We start from the raw sequence: 21,139 nt of genomic DNA, 5'->3' as shown, positions 1-21,139 counted from the left end.
GAAACTCAGAAACTGAGATTGTGTCTAACGGACCCTAATGACATACCGAGGATTAAACAGTAGGCAGAAGTGAGTTAAAATGCTGTATGAAGAAGCATTTTATAAAATCTCTGTTGTGATAGTTACCACATGGCTACATAGGCAACTTTGGTGCTGTTTTTAAACTGGCAAGCAGTTTAAATATTAAACTACTGATGATAAAATTGAGTTGGCAAAGAATTTCTGAATTGATATTAATTATAGCCAGCCTTTTCAATTACACCTTTCTCACATCCAGAAATGGCTTGATGTACTTGGCTAATGACCCCGTGAAGGATATATGTGTATTACTTAATAAAGAAAAGCATTGCCTGTGTAAATTTGGACAGTCCATGCTGCCAGAGATGAACACTTGCATATAGGTCAAACTAGTTAAATATAGAACAGCCGCTTTCAAAAGCTGTTGCCAGGGCTCAACAGCATCAGCTCTGTTTCTATGGAGAAAGACTTTGCAGATGTTAAAAACAGAGCTAGAAGCCAATGAATTGAAGAGGATTGTGGTTGTGGAAATTTAAATTTTTGGTAAAGGACTTATTGATGAATCAGCTATATTAGTCTGTGAACATTAATCTTGACATCTTCTTTACCCAATTCCTAATTTATTGCAATAAGAACTTGCCTTTATTTAAGTAACACACAATGTAAAAATTGATGTTATTGTACTGACTAGACTGGGGGAAGGGACCTGATGACAGGTAACAAGATTAGTAAGGTTCTGAAAAGGTCAGAATTGTACTGAATTATGTTTCGGACAGATTGCCCCATGATCATTTAATCAAACAGTGTTCATATTGTCTTTGTCCCTGTCCACATATATGATCTTTCAGCTTGGGCTGAGAAGGAAATCATGATTCTATCAGCAACATAAGGCACATTATTGGTAAAGCTCATACATTATAGCAGCTTTTTGTTTCATGCTATATTGCACAGACAACCTTGAAGAAAAAAATCTTTTAAAATTAATGTAAAATCTCACAGTTTTTCAGTTACAAACAGGAGTATCCTTTTTTTACACTGAAGACGGCAGGAATTAATATTCTGTTATATAGAAGTACTTTGGCAAAGTTAAGATTGTGGTTCGCATTCCTCATTCCCAGTTTCTTCTCCAGATGGAAAGATGAACAGTTTTTGATACTGAATTTTTTTTAAGAAGAAAGTTATCATTTATCATTAGATACCTATTCAGTAAATGCAATGATACAGAAAAATGAAGTTTTTTCCTCAAATTTGAAATTAGGTTTTAAGATATAAAAGAACAATTTGTAAGTAATGTTTATTTAATAAAGTAAGTTTATTTTGTTTAGGAACAAAAATAAAACCTAGTGAAACTTTAGAAACTTTGATGGACATCTGTCATCCTACATACAATTGCATTAAAGAATAGAATTTATTATAAATTATTTTATCTGGCTTATGCAGTAAAATGAATTTTTCTCTTTGTGTGTATAGTTTTATGAGATTTTATACATGTATAGATTCATGGAACCCCTGTAAAACTCAGGATACAGAACATTTGCATCACCCCAAAAAATTCATGCTGTCCCTTAATGGTCACCCTCTTTTTCTAGTAACTGTGGTAACTACCTATGTGTCTCCATCCCTGTAGTTTTAGCTTTTCAAGAATGTCATATAAATGGGGTCATACAGTATATAACCTTTTGGGACTGGCCGTCTTCAGCATAATGCCTTTGAGATTCATCCAAATCGTTGCATGTGTCAGACGTCCTTTTTGTTGTTGAATGGTACTCCATTGTGTAGGTGTACTATCATTAGTTTATTTGTTGACCCATTGAAGGCCATTTGATTGTTTTCTAGTTTGGGCAATTATGAGCATAAACTAAGTAGTGGAATTTTTAGGTCATACAGCATTTTATCTATTTTTTTGATTTAAAAATACTTTATATATTTAAGGTTTGGTTTTGAGCCAGTTGAATTTCCTTCAGGCCATTTTTGAAACTCTTTCTTCCTACATCTGATGTAACATTTCATCTTTCATCTTTGTCATTTCTTTATTCCCCCTTTTCTTCAGATTACTATAGGTGTCTCCTGCTTTTGTAGCCCAAAATCAGTCCTGCTTTTATATTCCTCCAGCTTTGTTATATGATCCATCTTCTTATGGAATCTGGTTTGCTATTCGACTATTCTTTACTATTTGCAGAAGACATTCAGATACATCTTGCTGTCCTCTTTTATTCAGTTGTGTATATCTTGTTCTCTGGAGGCCTTTACAATTAGATGTCTTGTTAATACTTTAATCTTATCGTGCTAGAAACAAACAAACAAAAATTCCCTTGCATCTTTCCCTTCTGCAGCTTCCTTATCATACTGCAGGATAATTTCTTTTCTTCACTGTCACTCTCCTGCCCCACATGCAGACAGTAATCAAATCTAGCATTTGCTAATTGATCATTACCAAAATTCTCATCTGTTTAGAGTCTGCTTGCTTCATTTATGTACCATTGTTTGCTTCTCACTGACCTTTCAACTGCATACTTCTTTTCATCCTAAAGCCAAAAATAAAATCATTTTATATAAAGAGCATTCTGCTTTTGCAGGTCATTTACTGATGTCCTCTGTTTCAGTAGAAAGGCCTCATTCTAGATTTTGGTTTGTCATAATGGGACTCTAACTTCTGTTTCTCACATTAGGTACATTTTATTATCCCTTCAATAGGTCCTTGACTGCCTCTGGGCCTTCTGTTCAGGTGAACCCCATGCTTCTGAGTTCTTAGCTATTAGACTCTTTTTTCCCCTTTTATATGTCTTTGTTTTTATACAGCTTCTCATACCCAAAAGCAGGAATAACTGTTAGTAAGGAGGATACACGTTGTGTTTGTAGGTGATATGATTATTTACCTAGGAAATTCAAAAGAATCAGATTTGGTTTTAAAACTTAGATATTATAAATAAGAGAGTAAAGTGGCTAGATAAAAATAAATATATAAAAATATATTTCCTTCATACTTCCATATTGTTTCTGAAATATAATAGAAAAATCCCATCACAACTGTGATACAAAAACAGCTAGGAATCTTTATGAAGGAATGAAGGAATTTATACAACAAAAACTATAAAACATTATTGGGAAGCTGGGAGCAGTGGCTCACACCTGTAATCCTAGCACTTTGGGGGGCCAAGTTGGGAGGATCACTTAAGCCTAGTAGTTCAGGACCAGCCTGGGCAGCAAAGTGAGACCTTATCTCTCAAAAGAAAAAGAAAATTTTAAAGCTTTACTGAGATACATAAAAGTGTTATATAATTTGAGAGACATTGTTCTTCTGAAAAACCCAATATGCCATAAAGATGTTAGAATTTCCTAAACTTAGATATTTGACCTAATTTTAATCAGAGCTTGGGTTTTAGTCTGTTTCTTTCTTATTTGTTTAATTGGTGGAGGTTTTTCCCCCTCTGATAAAATGATTCTGATGTTCATTTGGAAGTAGACATGGTTGGAAATAGCCAAGATAGTTTTAAAAAAGAAGAAGGTATAGAGAAGAGCTTCTTCAATATACTACTGTAAAGTTACAGAGATAAAAACATCTATGAATTCAGTGAACAGAGTAGACAGGCTGGTAATAACCTAGCATACATCAGAGTTCAAAGCCTGGTAGAGATGGCAGCTCAGTAAACAAAGAAAGAAGGGATTTTTTTCTTTTTTTTATTTTGACAGAGTATCTCGCTGTCACCTGGGCTGGAGTGCAGTAGTGGGATCTCAGCTCACAGCAACCTCTACCCAGGTTCAAGTGATTCTGCTTCCTCAGCCTCCCGAGTAGTTGGGATTACAGGCGCCTGCCACCACACCCAGCTAATTTTTTTGTATTTTTAGTAGAGATGAGGTTTCACTGTCACTATATTGGCCAGGCTGGTCTCGAACTCCTAACTTCGTGATCCACCCACATTGACCTCCAAAAGCTCTGGGGTTATAGGCATGAGCCACTGCACCTGGCCAAAAGGAGGGATTACTTAGTCAGCGAAGCCAGGTCGGTTATTTGAAGAAGAATTAGTTGGCTTCTCACTTCACTTGTACACAAAAATAAAACACCAGATAAAGAATTATATGTAAAGCAAAAATTTAAGAGAAGAAAATGGGTGACCATTTGCATCTATAATGGGGAACAGTTTTAAGGATAAAAGTAATGAAAATATTATAAAAATAAAAATTGATGCCGGCTGTTTAGTAGAAACAAAAAATCCCTTTCACTTATCAAATATATACCATAAATAGGCTGGGCATGGCAGCTCATGCCTGTAATCCCAGCACTTTGGGAGGCTGAAGTGGGCAGATCACCTGATGTTGGGAGTTTGAGACCAGCCTGGCCAACATGGTGAAACCCCATCTCTACTAAAAATACAAAATTAGCCATATATGGTGGTGCACATCTGTAATCCCAGACATGGGAGGCTGAGGTACGAGAATCACTTGAACCTGGGAGGCGGAGGTTGCAGTGAGCCAAATCCCGCCACTGCACTCCAGCCTGGGCAAGAGTGAGACTCCATCCAAAAAATGTGTGTGTGTGTGTGTGTATGTATGTGCATGTATGTATATATGTATGTGTGTATATATATATGACAAATGGCAAACTAGGATAAAGTATTTACAAGTATAATCCCCTAATGTATAAATAAATCAATAGGAAAAGCTCCTGAATTTCCACAGAAAAGGGTACAGAAGACATATCAAATAATAAGAATAAAATTACCGGTGGTTAAAAACATGATTTTTTAACAGCACCAGCCTCTTCAGTAATTAGATAAATGTGATTTAAAAACAACAGAAAGGGCTGGGCGCGGTGGCCCAAGCCTGTAATCCCAGCACTTTGGGAGGCCAAGGCAGGTGGATCACGAGGTCAAGAGATCGAGACCATCCTAGTCAACATGGTGAAAAGCCCGTCTCTACTAAAAATACAAAAATTAGCTGGGCATGGCAGTGCGTGCCTGTAGTCCCAGCTACTCGGGAGGCTGAAGCAGGAGAATTGCCTGAACCCAGGAGGCGGAGGTTGCGGTGAGCTGAGATCGCGCCATTGCACTCCAGCCTGGGTAACAAGAGCAAAACTCCGTCTAAAAAAAAAAAAAAAAAAAATGGAAAGTTACCATTGTCCGTCTATCAAATTGAGAACTACTTTTAAAGTGTTTCTAATATTCATTACTTGTGAGACTATACCAAGATAGGCACTGTCATATATTGTGCTGGGGTTAAAGATTGATAAAAACCTTTCTGGAAAAGTGTTTCCACTTTTTAAGTGTTTCCTATTTCAAGGACCTTAAAATACCTAGCACACCTTTTAACCTAACAATTTGCCTTTAGCAAGTAATCATCTATATTGTCAGGAATTTAAGTATAAAAATGTTCATTGTAAGCCAGGTACTTACAATGTAATCCCCAGGTACTCACATTTGTAATCCCAGCACTTTGGGAGGTTGAGGCAGGATGATCACTTGAGTCCCAGAGTTCAAGACTAGCCTGGACAACATGGCAAAATCTCATCTCTACCAAAAAAATAAAATATTTACCAGGCGTGGTGGCATGCATCTGTAGTCCCAGCCCCTCAGGAGGCTGAGGTGGGGGATTTCTCGAGCCTAAGAGTTTGAGGCTGCAGTGAGCCTTGATCGCACCACTGTACTCCAGCCTGGGCAACAGAGTGAGGTCCTGTCTCTACAAAGCATGAGAAAAGAAAAGTTTATTGGAGCAACATATATAATACTAAAAACTTAGAAATAATTAAATATCTAACAGTAAGGAATTAATATGGAGTAGGAGAGTTGAACTGTGAAACCATTCATATTATTGAATATTATAGTGCTATTAAAAAATCATATAGGCATGGGAGAGGGTTTAAGATAATACCTGGACTGAAAAACAGGATGCAAGGTATTATATAGCTCCATTTTGGCTGAGTTTTAGATGATTGTGATTTCTTTATTTTTTGCTGTTTTCCCACATTTTCTATAATTATAGATTTTGCAATTGGAAACAAAAATAACCATTGAAAATTGTTTTCAAAGAATAATATTCAAGAGACTACAAGGTATAGTAAGTTTTCAATATTCAGTTAAAATACAGAAATTCATGGACTGTTAACAGCACTTACCTTTAAGTGATGTAATGTCATTTGTTTGTTGTTGTTTTGGTCTTCATTGATGGGATGTTGTTATATGACCCAGTCTGGTCTTGAACTCCTGGCCTCAAATGATATTCCCACCTCAGCCTTCCAAGTAGCTAGGATTACAGGCACAAGCCATGGCAAATGTTGTATATTTTTATTTATTTTTTGGTAATTGGCTCTCACCATGTTGCCCAGGCTGGACTCAAACTCCTGGGCTCAAGCAATCCTCCAGCCTCAGCCTCTGGAGTAGCTGGGACTATAGGCACATACCACTCTGCCCAACTTTATTTTTAAACTTTATTTCTGTTTGTTTTACAACTTTTGCTCTGTTAACACATCTACTCTTATAAAAAGTTTTTTAAAAATTCTCTTATTAAAACAAAGATTAGGCCAGGCATGGTGGCTCATGCCTGTAATCCCAGCACTTTGGGAGGCCGAGCTGGATGGATCACCTGAGTTCAGGAGTTTGAGACCAGCCTGGCCAACATGGCAAAACTCCGTCTGTACTAAAAATACAAAAATTAGGCAAGTGTGGTGGCATATGCCTGTAATCCCAGCTACTCAGAAGGCTGAGACAGGATGATTGCTTGAACCCAGGAGGTGGAGGTTGTAGTAAGCTGAGATTGTGCCATTGCACTCCACCCTGGGCAGCAGAGCCAGGCTTCATCTCAAAAAAAAAAAAAAAAAAAAGATTATATTCTTATCAGAGATTTCATAGATACTAACCATACTTAATCCTCAGTCTCATTATGCTCATTTAATTTTTATTATCCATATGTTGTCATATTTAGGTTATGTTCATTTTTCACCAGTTTTGTTAATTCCTAATATGTTTTTGTTTGTTTGTTTTTGAAACAGAGTCTCACTCTGTTGCCTAGGCTGGAGTGCAGTGGTGCAATCTCAGCTCACTGCAACCTCAGCCTCACAGGTTTAGGCGATTCTTCTGCCTCAGCCTCCCAAGTAGCTGGGATTACAGGCACCTGCCACCATACCCAACTAATTTTTGTACTTTTAGTACAGACAGGGTTTCACCATGTTTGCCAGGCCGGTCTCGACCTCCTGACCTCAAGTGATCCACCCACCTCTCCCTCCCAAAATACTGGAATTACCAGCATGAGCCACTGCGCCAAGCCACGTTTTTTGTTTATAAAATAAAAAGAAAATTTCTAGAGTTCACCTTATTCTCTGATAGAAGACTAAATTACTTAAATATAAATTTTAGGAGGTACATGTTAAATTAACCTAATGAATTTGTAGCATCAGAAGTATTCATATCTGTTAAAATTTCAAAAGTTACAAACTAATTTCTTTTGGTGGTGGTTCTGTGTCCAGTAAATTAAGACAGAAATCATTATGCAGAAGAAACAGCACCCCGTTAACCATGTTCTTTTTATAAACTGCCTCTGTTCTCACTTTACTGCTAGGAAGAAGTAATGTGTTTTCATGTGATATAAGTACATGTGAATCATGTTGAGTTTCTTCTCTCATTTGTCCAATTCCCAGGCAACGTGTAGGTGGAGTTAACCTTTAGTTACATAATATAACAAAACAAACATTAAACCTACTGCTTCTGAGATGATCTTCTCACCAAAACTCTGGGAAATGGGAGGGTGTTGCCACTGACCGACTGACTGAATAAAAATATCTGACAAATGTAGGAGTTCTTTCAAATAGTGAGATAAGAAATGTATATAAATTATTTGATGGACTATTTACTTTCTCTCTATACACACACACTATGTATCAGTATATAAGGTATATTTTTGTTTTATAGATATTAAATATGAGGTTCTAGAATGAGTTTTCAGTTCCCAGAACTCTGAGAATGCAGTTCCAACACCTTTGAGAGGACAACCACCAGGATTGCACTTTCGACATTAGTCAAAATGAAGCGAAGTCAATCTGTTGAAAGCTTTGTTTTGCTTTTCTGATTAGTTTGTTTAATAAGGCATTCAAATTATGATCTTTAATTTCTTCCCTTAATAGCTTGGTGCTAACAGTGGTTTGCACATCATCATCTTTGATGAAATTGATGCCATCTGCAAGCAGAGAGGGAGCATGGCTGGCAGCACGGGAGTTCATGACACTGTCGTCAACCAGTTGCTGTCCAAAATCGATGGTGTGGAGCAGCTGAACAACATCCTAGTCATTGGTATGTCTGCTTTTTAAAAAAGTAGTATTCTTTCAAAAACATTAGCCCTAGGTTCTGAATTAAGATGCGTGTAGGCTTATAGCTCACCCACAGATGAAAAATACACATGAAACTGGAATGCAATGGTTTTCAAACTGGGTCTTGCAGACCTTCAAGGGTCCTCAGGGGTGCTTTCAGGGTCAGTGAGGGCCAGGGAGTGTGTTTCAGATCCTATATCACCATTATAACTTCCTCTTTTAGCTGTTTTATGTACTGAGCTGCTTCTGAAGATGAATTCTGTGTGTGGGGTACTGGGGGGAACACCCTGCTGCTTTATGAACTTTGAAAACCACTGGCCTATAAAAAAGAGAAGGAACTTTAGAGTCAGAGAGATTGTGTCACTTTGCCTCTATCACTTTGACAGATTATTTACCCTTTGAACCTTAATTTTTTTTTTTTAATATTGGAAGTCTTCATTACATTTACATTCCTTTGGCTCATACATAGTGAAATACAAAGCAAAGTTTCCTTAGCTTGTTAGGGAAATTACTATTCTTACATATGCTAAAAGGACATTTTATTTTATTTTTGAACTCTGATTATTTGTTGTTTTGTTTTAACATCTGTTTTCAGGAATGACCAACAGACCAGACCTGATAGATGAGGCTCTTCTTAGACCTGGAAGACTGGAAGTTAAAATGGAAATAGGTAAGGAGATCTGTCACTGATTGGGTGTGCGGTGGGGGAGTGGAGGCATTTAAAGTTCATTAACAGGAACAATGTCATATGACTTAGTTTTTTTTTAGAAAAGGTTTATATCATGACAAGTAGATGTTTACATGCTGGAGTACCTACAAGAAAAACATTACGATTATAATAATCTCTGGGCTGGGTGCAGTGGCTCACACCTATAATACCAGCACTTTGGAAGGCCGAGGCAAGCGGATCACTTGAGGTCGGGAGTTCAAGACCAACCTGGCCAACATGGTGAAACCCCATCTCCACTAAAAATCCAAAAAAAAATTAGCCAGGTGTGGTGGCGCACACCTGTAATGCCAACTACTGGGAAGGCTGAGGCAGGAGAATTGCTTGAACCGCTTGAACCTGGGAGGCAGAGGTTAAAGTGAGCTGAGATCATGCCACTGTGCTCCAGCCTGGGAGACAGAGCAAGACTCTGTCTCAAAATAGTAGTAATAATAATAATAATAATATCTGATGGTGCTTTCAAGACTAGGAAAATGCCTATTTTATTTTTAATTTCATCAGGCTTGCCAGATGAGAAAGGCCGACTACAGATTCTTCACATCCACACAGCAAGAATGAGAGGGCATCAGTTACTCTCTGCTGACGTCGACATTAAAGAATTGGCCATGGAGACCAAGAATTTCAGTGGAGCTGAACTGGAGGGTCTGGTGCGAGCAGCCCAGTCCACCGCAATGAATAGACACATAAAGGTCAGGAAAATCAGCTAAACAGATGATAAACATTATGCCAGTATTCTTTCTCTTTCCTTTCAAGCATATCAAGGGGTAGGGCAGTGCTGACTTTTGGTGGAGAAGAGACGGTAAGAGGAATAAGAATTAATTGTCAACTGCTAAGTCTTTGGAGTAGCAGGAAGGAAGACAATGTTTGCATCCACCCTATAGCAGCCACTGAGTCACCTGCCTTAGGTTGTCACCATCTGACACAGACACGTGAAGTGAAAATTTTGAAGAAGTGTTTTTAAATCTTTGTGCCATATTAAGTTGTAACATGTCAGAAGTTGGAGTTTCCATATACTAGAATTATGGGGGCTGCTTCATTCAGGAGCTATACTGAATACTTGATGTTTTCAGGGTATTGGGCTGGAGACATAAAGATAATAAATTGTGAACTCTTCCCTCAGGGAGTTCAGAGTCAGGAAGGTGGACGTATTTTCAAATTAGTACAATAATAGTGTAGTTACCATGGTAGAAATATATACTAGGATACTTTTATTTTGATAAATAAAGTGCTCTTCATCTTCCATCTCTTCTCTCCTTCAGGATTTAGTTACCACCTGTAGATAGATTTACTGAACATATCTGTCTCCCACTTTGAGATCTGTACTAACTACCCTCACCTAGATGTTTTATGAGGTCTCAGATTTAATATTCCAAAACCAAATTTAGTGTCTTTTTACAACTTTCCTTTCTGCTCCCATTTCTCTGTTTATCCCAATTTTCCAGGCTTAAAACTTCAGGATTATCTTTGATTCCTGACACTCTACTGTGCCCTACATCAAGTCACTTGCTAAATTTTTTCAGGTCTGTCTTGGTAGTGTCCTTTAGTTCTCACTGCCACTACCCACCTTCTCTTTGATTAACCTTCCTGTTTCATATCATTCAATCCTTCAGACACTTTCAGTGATTCTCCATCATTTACAAAACAAAGCACAGGCTTCTTTTGGGTCTTTTGGGTCCTCTGGATCTGACCCTACCTGGCCTTTCCAAATGTACTCCTGACTGTTCTCCATATACTTCAGCCAAACATAAATACTTACCAGCCATCAGACATTAATTTATTTTTCAAGGTCTCTGCTTTGGTTTTGTTTTTCGTTTGTTTGTGCTTGCTGTTTTGGGTGTTTGTGTTTTTGTTTGTTTGTTTTTGCATCACTGAGGATCTTTGTCCTCTACGTTTACCTGTCTTTTCATTACCTGGCTCATAGGCTGCCACTGTCCTCATTTTCCCTTTCAAGAATGATACGCTCTTTTCCTTCTTGAAATAGTAATGTATCATTTATGGTACTGTCAGTTGACTTGGTTCACAGTAGATTTATTTGGCATCTACTGCATGCTAGACCCTGTGCTAGGAGTTGATACTCCAACTGCAAAGAAGTAAAGAGCCGACTGTCAAGCAGCCCATAGTCTAACCATCCACATGCAGTAATAGAAAGTACATGCAAGGCAAGGAAGTGAATGAATGTCAGATGTGGTCAACTTGTTGGGTGAGAGAAACCTTCACAGAGGAATTTGGAATTTTCTGGGTGGATATGCATGTCTGTTGGTAGGGTAGGGCCTTTTAGGTAGAGGACAACATATACAAAGGAGCAGAGACACAGAATAGCATGGTGTGTGGGGGTAATTTAGTATTGCTTCAGCATGGACGTTAGGGGAGGGGTGGTAGAGAGAGAGATTGTGGGGGATAAGTCAGGAGACTAAAGCAGGAATGGAGCACAAAGAGCCTTTTATACTCTGCTAAGAAGTATGGACTTTTTTCTGTGAGTAGTGCTAAGCCATTGAGTTTTAAGAATAGCAGTGACATAGTGTTAAAACATAAGATCACTCTGGCAGCTGTGTCGAGTGGAGTATTTAGAGGAGTGGAGTTGGTGAACACAGGACGAGAGGGGAACTTTTATAACAGTTCAGGCAAGATATAAAAGCCTGAACAGTTTGGTTGAATGTGTTGCAGATATTTGGGTGTATCCTATCACTGGTTCTAGACTAGGAGTCCAGTTAACTACCAGTTTTTAAAAATAAAGGACTTTCCTATAACAGAACTACACCCATTAATTGTTAGTGGCTGCTTGCATGCTACAATGGCAGAGCTGAGTATTTGCTGCATGGCCCACAAAGCCTGTTTTAGTGCTTTTATTTTATGTACTATCTGCCACTTTACAAAAGAAGTTTGCTGGCCCTTATTCTAGACTTTAAATCCTTATCTTACCTCAGAGTCTCCCAAAGTACCCCAAATAGGTGTAAATAATGAGCACATGGTAAGTGTCCAGTAAATATTTTTTAAATGAGTAAACTTACATAGATATTTTGAATCAAACTCTATAGTCATGATTTCCCTACATAATACAGGTGGCTTTATTCTAGCTCAAGAATGCTGAAGTTTTGGATGGTGTGGGAATATTGTATTGGGTCTTTTATAGAATGGATTCATTCAGGGACTATGTTTATATTTTTTTTCCTTGCTATAATGTTTAATAAGAAGAGATGGTGACTTCAAGAAAAATGATGTAAATGATGTGAAAATTGCTCCCTACCATACTGATCTTTCATCTCATACCACATGGGTGCATCTTGATATAATCCACAGTAACTATTTTACTAGTTGTAAGATTTTTCATAGGCATTGGCACCTGTAATCCCAGCTACTCCGGAGGCTGAGGCAGGAAAATCACTTGAACCTGGGAGGCAGAGGTTGTGGTGAGCTGAGATTGTGCCATTGCACTCAGCCTGGGCCACAAGAGCAAAATTCCCTTATCTAGTCATTTGTCATTTTAACTACAATAATCCCATCCCAACATGTCACCTTAAGCCATTGTCTCAGTAAGAAACATGCTTTCTTCAAGCATATATAGGTTTTATCTACATACGAGGCAATGAGGAATGGTGGGAAGACCGCAGATATCATAGTCAGAAGGTGTGGTTCTGCTTTACGCTTCTTTCACTTTTTTGTTTCTGACCTGTCAAGGGGAAATAACTACCTATCTAATCAGATTTTTATGAGAATGAAAACAAATACTTTATGTAAAAGTGCCTTGTAAACTCTGTAAATGATAGTTAGCTCCATTTTTTATTATTGGCTGATTTGAGAGGATATTAGTAAATCCTTTTCAATATATGAATTTCTGATTTTTATTGACTTTGTAGTGTAACTAATTTAGCTTTTCTAATTGTAAAGCTAAAATATTTGTCACGACTGTATAGAAGGTATTATCCTTCAGAATGGCAAGTAAGCAGTAGTGCACATAGTTCACATGGTTTCCGTGACTTTATTCTGTGTGATTGAATTATCTGTAAGCTTCAGGTGATATATATTGACCTGTGATCAATACCCCTTGTACTAAACAGCTCCTAATTATTCACAATGTCAGTGGAATAACTATGTAGGCACTCTAGGGATGAGAAAGCTGTGTAAGACACTAATCTTAACCCCAAAAAGAAATATTACTAACATTTCATTTTCTGCATTTTAAAAAATCTGCATTATCGAAAGATCTTTAAACAGTTTTTCCAATGACTCCTCCTTGGCTACACAAAAGAAATACAGTTTTAGTCTTCCCATTGCTGTAGATGTTTATAGCTTTACTAATAGTGATTAATGACTAAATATTTAAATTGAAACATGATTTAAAGTTGTTACTGAACCTTAAAACATTCACAACATACAACTGTTATGATGTTCTTTCTTTGTATTTTAAAAAGCCATTATTAGTGTTATTTTGCTTCCTCTTCAAAAGATTTAGGCCTAAACAAAGATTTCATCAGATGGACTAGTCTTTCCTGTTAAACTGTTTTTTCAGGTTTTCTGAAACAAGTGGAAAATCTGGTCACAAACACCTGTTGTTCATGTCATTTGCACTTGAACCCATGATTGCGGTCAACTAAAATTCATGTGACATTTGATTGTTTTTATCCTGAAAGGAATTTCTGCTTCAGGTAGAGAAGATTCATAACCCAAATTTTTTCTCTAATCTGTTGTGAGGAAATAAGCTGAGGACACACACACACACACACACACACACACACACTCTCGCACGCTTTCCACCTGAGTCAAAGCTCTAAGTTATGTTTGCAGAATTTCATAAAATTATTTCTTTTTTTTACAGAATTTTTGATTGATTAAGGTCATTCTACCCTTAATTTAAGAGGAATGATAAGAACTTTGAAAGGTCAGATTTAAAAGGTTATGAAATTTAAGGGTGACCACTTGATATTTGCTAGTGTTGAAATACAAGTTTATTAGTTTCTACAGGTATAAGCTGAAAGATGCTGCCTCTTCTATATTGATTAGCTGTTATAAATAAAATGTAGAAAAATGTTGCTAATTCAAACAAATGAGAAAAGGTTTTCCAAACGAATGAAAATTTGGAATTGTAGACTTTTTAAAATAAGATTTTACAAATTTTGTTAAAATGCTAAAAGTTGGCTAAAAGCAGTCCTTATAAAGTTTATTTTAATGAGCAGGTAGGAATAATTTACAACTGAAATATTGATTACTTACAATTATGCAATTTCTAAAATTCTTTGTATGCCTGAAAATGGCTTTTTCTGAAATACTTCTTCCCCATAGCCGTCTTAATTCACTTTTAAGAAAGGACTTAGCAATTAATTGGGCGAGTCTTCTCTTAATGGCAAAAAGTCAAGTTTTACACCAACTTCAGTCCTGAAATCTATCATATTTTTTGGCAAATGTTGAAAAATGGGCAAGATTTTTCTTTCACACTGTTGTATGATTCTGTCACTTGAATTCAGTTTTACTATTAGAGAATCAGAATGTAAAATATTATGGTAAAAACCTAGGCCGTGTAGGAAAGAGGTGTTTAAAGTGAGACTGGTAGCTTTGTTGGGGTTTTAATGTTTCAGTCAGAGCTTCTGTCTTCACTTTGGCCTGAGAGTTTGTATCTTGTAGAATCCTTTCAGATGTATCAAAAAGTTTGAATCAGAGTTAAAACTTTTATATAAGGGTACCTAGGAAGGAAATCCTGTATCTGCCTTTTATAAATTATGAAAACCTCCAGGTTTGTATAAGTATAAAATGAGATAATGTGATACGATGAAATGAGATAGTACATACGAACATACTTTATCAACTATAAAGAACTATAGACATTTATATATTATGAATTATCATCATTCTTTCAGGGAGACGCTTGTTTCCCATTACACCATTTTTCTTTTTTCTTCTTTTGGAGATGGAATTTCGCTCTTGTTGTCCAGGCTGGAGTGCAATGGTTCAATCTCAGCTCACCGCAACCTCTGCCTTCCAGGTTCAAATGATTCTCCTGCCTCAGCCTCCCGAGTAGCTGGGTTTAAGGTGTCCACTACCACGCCCAGTTAATTTAACTCCCTACATCAGGTGATCTGCCTTCCTCGGCCTCCCAAAGTGTTGGGTTTACAGGAGGCATGAGCCACCACTCCCAGCCCATTTTTCTTTTTTTAAACTTAGAAATGTCAAATAAATGTGATTAATATTTATCAAATTCCTCATATGTGCCAATATAAGCCCTATTAATAATTTAAATGTTAATTGTTCTATTTAAGTAAAATATTTGTCTCCTTTTTACTTTTTACTTTCTCTCTTTTTAAAAGTATAGAAGTCATACATGAAGGCTTTTTTTTTGTAAAAGATTTAAGAATGTCAAAGCATATAGGGAACAATGAGAAAGGCCATCTCTAACACTGCTTTCCTTTCCCTCTCCAGGAAAGGAAATTTCTTTATATAATATTTACATTCATACTCATATGTTTTTTTTAAAAAAAAAAAAAAAAGAACATTAAGGGAATTATACTGCAATTTACGTTTTTCACTTGCAAATATGCCTTGGATAGCTTTCTGTGTCAGTATATGTAAGTCCCTTTCATTATTCTGAACAAATGCAGAGTATTCTAGATTATTGCCACATAATGGAAAGTATAAGATCCATGAATACAGGGACCTTTCCTATTTTATTTACTGCTATGACTTCAGTTCCTCAAACAATGTTTGGTGTCTTGTAGGTACTCGGTAAATACAATTAATGAATAATTTAACATATGGATTATTTCTGGTTGTGTCTTTTGAAAATAATACTGTCGTGAAAATGCTTTACTTGCCTCCCTATGCACCTGAGGAATCATTTTCTGGGGTAGCTGTCCAGATGTCTTTTTGAAGACATAGTTTCATTGTCTTCTAGTTTCTAATGTTGCCAGTGAGAGTTATCATACCAATCTCATTCTGGTTTCTTTGCAGGAAACATGTTTTTGTCCCTCAGAAAGGTTCTAGGACTTTGAATTCACTTTTGGTGCTCTGAAAGTTTACAGTAGTTGGTCTGGAGAGATGTAGGCTTCTTTTTATTTATCCTGATCATCACTCACTGAACCGTTTAAACTGCAGAGGCACACTTTTCTTCAGCTGTAGGAAATGTGTTTCTCTTCTGTGTTTTGTTTCTTTTCTGTCATTCTTTCTGTTCTCTCCTTCCAAGACTCCTGTTAGATCACAGTTAAAACTTCTGGGTATTTCTTTTATGCTTTGTAGCTTTTCTGTCTTACTTTCTGTCATTTTATGGGATTTGGGGAAGAAAGGGAAATAAATAACTGTGTTCTGTTTGCCATCTTCATTCAGCTTCCTGACATAGTTCTTTTTATCCCACAAGGGTGACTTTGTTTTATGTCTGTCATTTCATTTGTCTCATAGTCTTTTCCTTAAAACAAGACTCATTTCATAATAATTTATGGAAGGTTGATATTTAATACGCTTTTGTTTTATAGTCAGCTTTTTTTTAAGATGCTCTTTTTTTTCAAAGCCATGATACCAATTTAAAAGTTAGACTGTCTTGCTTTGTGCTATTGGTAGTGAGCCCAGCCCAGTCACTTTAAAACACTTGTTGGTATCTTAATCACTCATCAGGTCCAGGCAGCTCCAAGTGCTGATAAAGGCCTTGATGCTTCTCCAGATGTCTAAATGCTAGCTCCAGGTGCAGTAAGCAGACTATTTGGAGCTGGCACATAGATTCTGAAGTACAACATATTAATACAAAGGAAAATTTTAGATTCTTGGTCTCCTACAGTGATGGTTCTTAAGCCTGGTTCAGTACCAGAATCACCTGTGGTACTTTATGAAACTATAAAGACCCTCTACTAGACCTGTTAAAATCCTAAGGAGAATGGGACTAATCGTCTGTATATCTCTGAAGGCTCTGGAGCAGCCAAGAATGTGCAGCCAAGAATGGCTGTGTTTTCATCTCGATGTATATTTTCTTTTTGTTTGTGTTTTTCATTGTTCTTATGTTCTGCATATGTTTTTTCTTACTCATACCTTATGAGTAAATGGCTATACAGTGTCCCTTGGTACAGATGTGTTTAAATTTACATAACTCATCCCCTCTTGGTAGACATTTATTAATATGCTTCCAGTTTGTTTTTTTTTCATTACAAGTTACTTTAGTAGAGATACTTGTGTATATAACTTTGTACACACTTGTGAATATATTTTTGGGATAAATTACTAGAAGTGGAATTGTTTAGACAAAGGGTATTTATATTTTGTGAATTTGAGATATGCGTTTTGTTTCCAATTTTTAAAATTACTTTAAAATACCCATAAATTTACCATTATAACAATTTTAAGTGTATAATTCAGTGGCACTAAATACATTCTTAATATTGTGCAACCATCACTACCTTTCATCTCCAGACCTCTTTTCATCTTGTAAAACTGAAACTCCATACCTATAAACAGTAACTCCCCATTCCCTTCTCCCTATCCCCTGCTATTTTACTTTCTGTCTCTTCAATATCTGCTACTCTAGGAACCTCCTGTCAGTGGGTGGTACAGTATTTGTCTTTTTGTAACTGGCTTATTTAACTTAGCATAATGTCCTCAGGTTCATCATGTTGCAGCATGTCAGAATTTTCTTCCTTTTTAAGGCTGAATAATACTCCATTGTATGTACATACCACATTTTGTTTATCCATTCCTCTGTCAATGGACATAGAGATTTCTTCTGCATTTTAGCTATTGTGATTAATGCTGTCATGAATAAGACTGTACAAATATCTCTTCAAGCCCCTTTTTCAGTTCTTTGGGGTATATATCCAGAAGTGGAATTTCTGGATCGTATGATAGGTCTATTTTTAATTTTATGAGGAACAACCGTATTTTTGTTTTCCACAGTGGCTGAACCGTTTTACTTACGTTCCCACCAACAGTGCATAAGGGTTCTGATTTCTCCACATCCTCACCAATACTTCTTATTTTCTGCATTTTTGTGGTAATAGCCATCCTAACAAGTATAAAGTGAAATCTCATTGTAGTTTTGATTTGCATTTCCCTAATGATTAGTAATGTTGAATATCTTTTCATGTGCTTATTTAAGGCCATATGTAAATCTTCTTTGGAGAAGTGTTTATTTAACTTCTTTGTCCTTTTTTGATTTTTGCTGTTGTTCAATTTTGGCAGTTCTCTATGTATTCTGGATGTTAATCTCTTATATATATAATTTGCAAATATTTCAGATTTTTAAAATCTGTGAAAATATGCTTTTTCATCCTCAAGAGTTACGTTCTATTTTTGTTTTGTTTTGAGACGGTGTTTCACTCTTGTTACTCAGGCTGTAGTGCAATGGCGCAATCTCAGCTCACCACAACCGCCGTGTCCTGGGTTCAGGCAATTCTCCTGCCTTAGCCTCCTGAGTAGCTGGGATTACAGGCACGCGCCACCATGCCCAGCTAATGTTTTGTATTTTTAGTAGAGACGGGGTTTCACCATGTTGACCAGGATGGTCTCAATCTCTTGACCTCGTGATCTACCCGCCTCGGCCTCCCAAAGTGCTGGGATTACAGGCTTGAGCCACTGCGCCTGTCAAGAGTTACATTCTTAAACTGAAAATATTCTTAACTATTCTTAAATCTTGGAAGTCCTTGCATGTTGTTTTTATCTCTTCTCAGGCCAGTACTAAAGTGGAAGTGGACATGGAGAAAGCAGAAAGCCTGCAAGTGACAAGAGGAGACTTCCTTGCTTCTTTGGAAAATGATATCAAACCAGTGAGTATGCCCATTGAGTGATATATAGGCCAAAAAGTAATGGTAATAGTAACTCAAGAGAAAAATAAGTGGCATTTACTCGTTATTATGAAAGGTTATAACATATGCAGTTTCATAAAATGAGAAAATCTTAGTATTAGAAATATTCAGTATGAGAAACATCTGTGCAATAATCCTAATGGCTGGTGATATTACTTACCTAAATATTTTCATGATAGGAAGCTCACCATCTTGTAAGGCAGCCCATTCAATTTTGAGACTTTCCAATTATTGCTTTACTTTATATTGAACTAAAACTAATTTTCTTATTGGTTCTTACACAATCCCAAGCTACAGAAACCTAAATTCAGTCCATCTTCCATATGTCAGTTATTAAGATATTTAAAATTAACTCTCATATCCTCCTCCTCTCTGTGTCTCTCTTTCTCCTCCTTTCCTCAGCCTCCTCCAAGGCATCCCTTTTTCTTGCTCAGTACATTTAGTTTATTTAGTTTAGTTGACTGCTGTAGTTTCTAAGACTTACCCTTTATTTTTTTTTAGAAAAAAGCATTTTCTTAAAACACATTCAAAATAGTCATAGCTGGATCTTTAGAATACAGTTTAAGGTTATTAACCCATTTTCCTATAAAACAACAACTAGCATTTGAGTAACCATTGTTTAGAGTCCTGTGTTAGTACAAAAACAAATTTTAGGAAGTCCCACTTCTTGAAGTATGTGTTTGTTTTTCTTTCTTAAATGGACCTCAGGTGCACAGAATTAGATTAATCTCAATCTTTATGACACACTTATTCTGTATTTTCATGATGTGCAAAATAAAATATAGTATATGTAGTTTTCTGGGACTTGCTATTTATTAAATATTTTATTACCAAGAGCCATCTATATCAGGAATTCCCAACCCCCAGGCCATATACCAGGAATAGTCTGTGGCCTGTTAGGAACTGGGCCACACAGCCGGAGGTGAGCAGCAAGCGAGTGAGCTTCATCTGTATTTACAGCTACTCCCCATTGCTTACATTACCACCTGAGCACCGCCTCTTGTCAGATCAGGTGACATTCGATTCTCACAGGAGCACGAACCCTATTGTGAACTACACATGCGAGGAATCTAGATTGCACACTCCTTATGAGAATCTAATGCCTGATGATCTGTCACTGTCTCTTGTCACTCCCATATGAGACCATCTAATTGCAGGAAAACAAGCTCAGGGCTCCCACTGATTCTACATTATGGTGAGTTTTAATTATTTCATTATGTATTACAATGTAATAATAATAGAAATAAAGTGCACAATAAATGTAATGCACTTGGGCTGGGCGTGGCAGCTCATGCCTGTAATTCCAGCACTTGGGAAGGCAGGTCATAAGGTCAGGAGTTCGAGACCAGCCTGACCAACATGGAGAAACCCAGTCTCTACTAAAAATACAAAAATTTGCTGGGTGTTGTGGCAGGCACCTGTAATCCCAGCTACTCAGGAGGCTGAGGCAGGAGACTCACTTGAACCTGGGAGGTGGAAGTTGCAGTGACCTGAGATCATGCCACTGCATCCTAGCCTGGGTGACAGAGTGAGACTCTGTCTCAAAAAAAAAAACAAACAAACAAATAAAATGTAATGCACTTTAATCATCCCAAAATTACCCCCTACCTCCATGGAAAAATTGTCTTCCATGAAACTGGTCCCTGCTGCCAAAAAGGTTGGGGACTGCTGATCTATATGCTTTCTTGTAGCTAGACATCATTCATTTTCATGCTGAAAAGCATTGCATTGTGTGACTACCACAGTTTATCTATTTTTCTGTCACTTGTGAATGTTATCAGTTTTTTGTTATTAAAAAAAGATTTGTCATAAGCATTCTTGAATGAATTTCTCTTAGATATTTATACTAAGATGTTTATACTAATTTAATAAAATTACTGGGTTGTTGGATATATGAATGTCCAACTTTAAAAAACATTTCCCAGTGGTTGAACCAATTAACACTGCCCCCAATACTGTGAAAGATATCCTCTTGTTGTATATCCTCTCCAACACTTGGTATTATCAGATTTAATTTTTTTTTCTTTTTTTTGAGATGGAGTCTCACTCTGTCGCCCAGACTGGAGTGCAGTGGCTTGATCTTGGCACACTGCACCTTCCATCTCCCAGGTTCAAGCAGTTCTCCTGCCTCAGCCTCCCAAGTAGCTGGGATTACAGGTGCCCGCCACTATGCTCATCTAATTGTATTTTTGATAGAGACAGGGTTTTGCCATGTTGGCCAGGTTGGTCTCGAACTCCTGACCTCAGGTGATCCACCTGTTTCGGCATTCCAAAATGCTGGGATTATAGGCATGAGCCACTGCACGCAGCCTCAGGTTTAATTTTTGTCATTCA

General features: G+C 37.1%; 1 protein-coding gene across 1 annotated transcript in view; it reads left to right on the top strand.

Moving 5' to 3' along the window:
- The window catches only part of NSF (N-ethylmaleimide sensitive factor, vesicle fusing ATPase), a 150,573-nt gene that overhangs the window by 80,275 nt on the left and 49,159 nt on the right, over positions 1-21,139 (top strand). Inside the window, 4 exon segments of the mRNA XM_039477051.2 lie at positions 8,129-8,294; positions 8,907-8,981; positions 9,540-9,727; positions 18,671-18,766. Coding sequence (XP_039332985.1) covers positions 8,129-8,294; positions 8,907-8,981; positions 9,540-9,727; positions 18,671-18,766 — 525 coding nt within the window.

Source organism: Saimiri boliviensis, chromosome 17, assembly GCF_048565385.1.
Source record: "Saimiri boliviensis isolate mSaiBol1 chromosome 17, mSaiBol1.pri, whole genome shotgun sequence".
NCBI classification, from domain to species: Eukaryota; Metazoa; Chordata; class Mammalia; order Primates; family Cebidae; genus Saimiri; species Saimiri boliviensis.
Note: the sequence above shows the minus strand (reverse complement) of the source record. Positions and strands in the feature narration are given on the sequence as shown.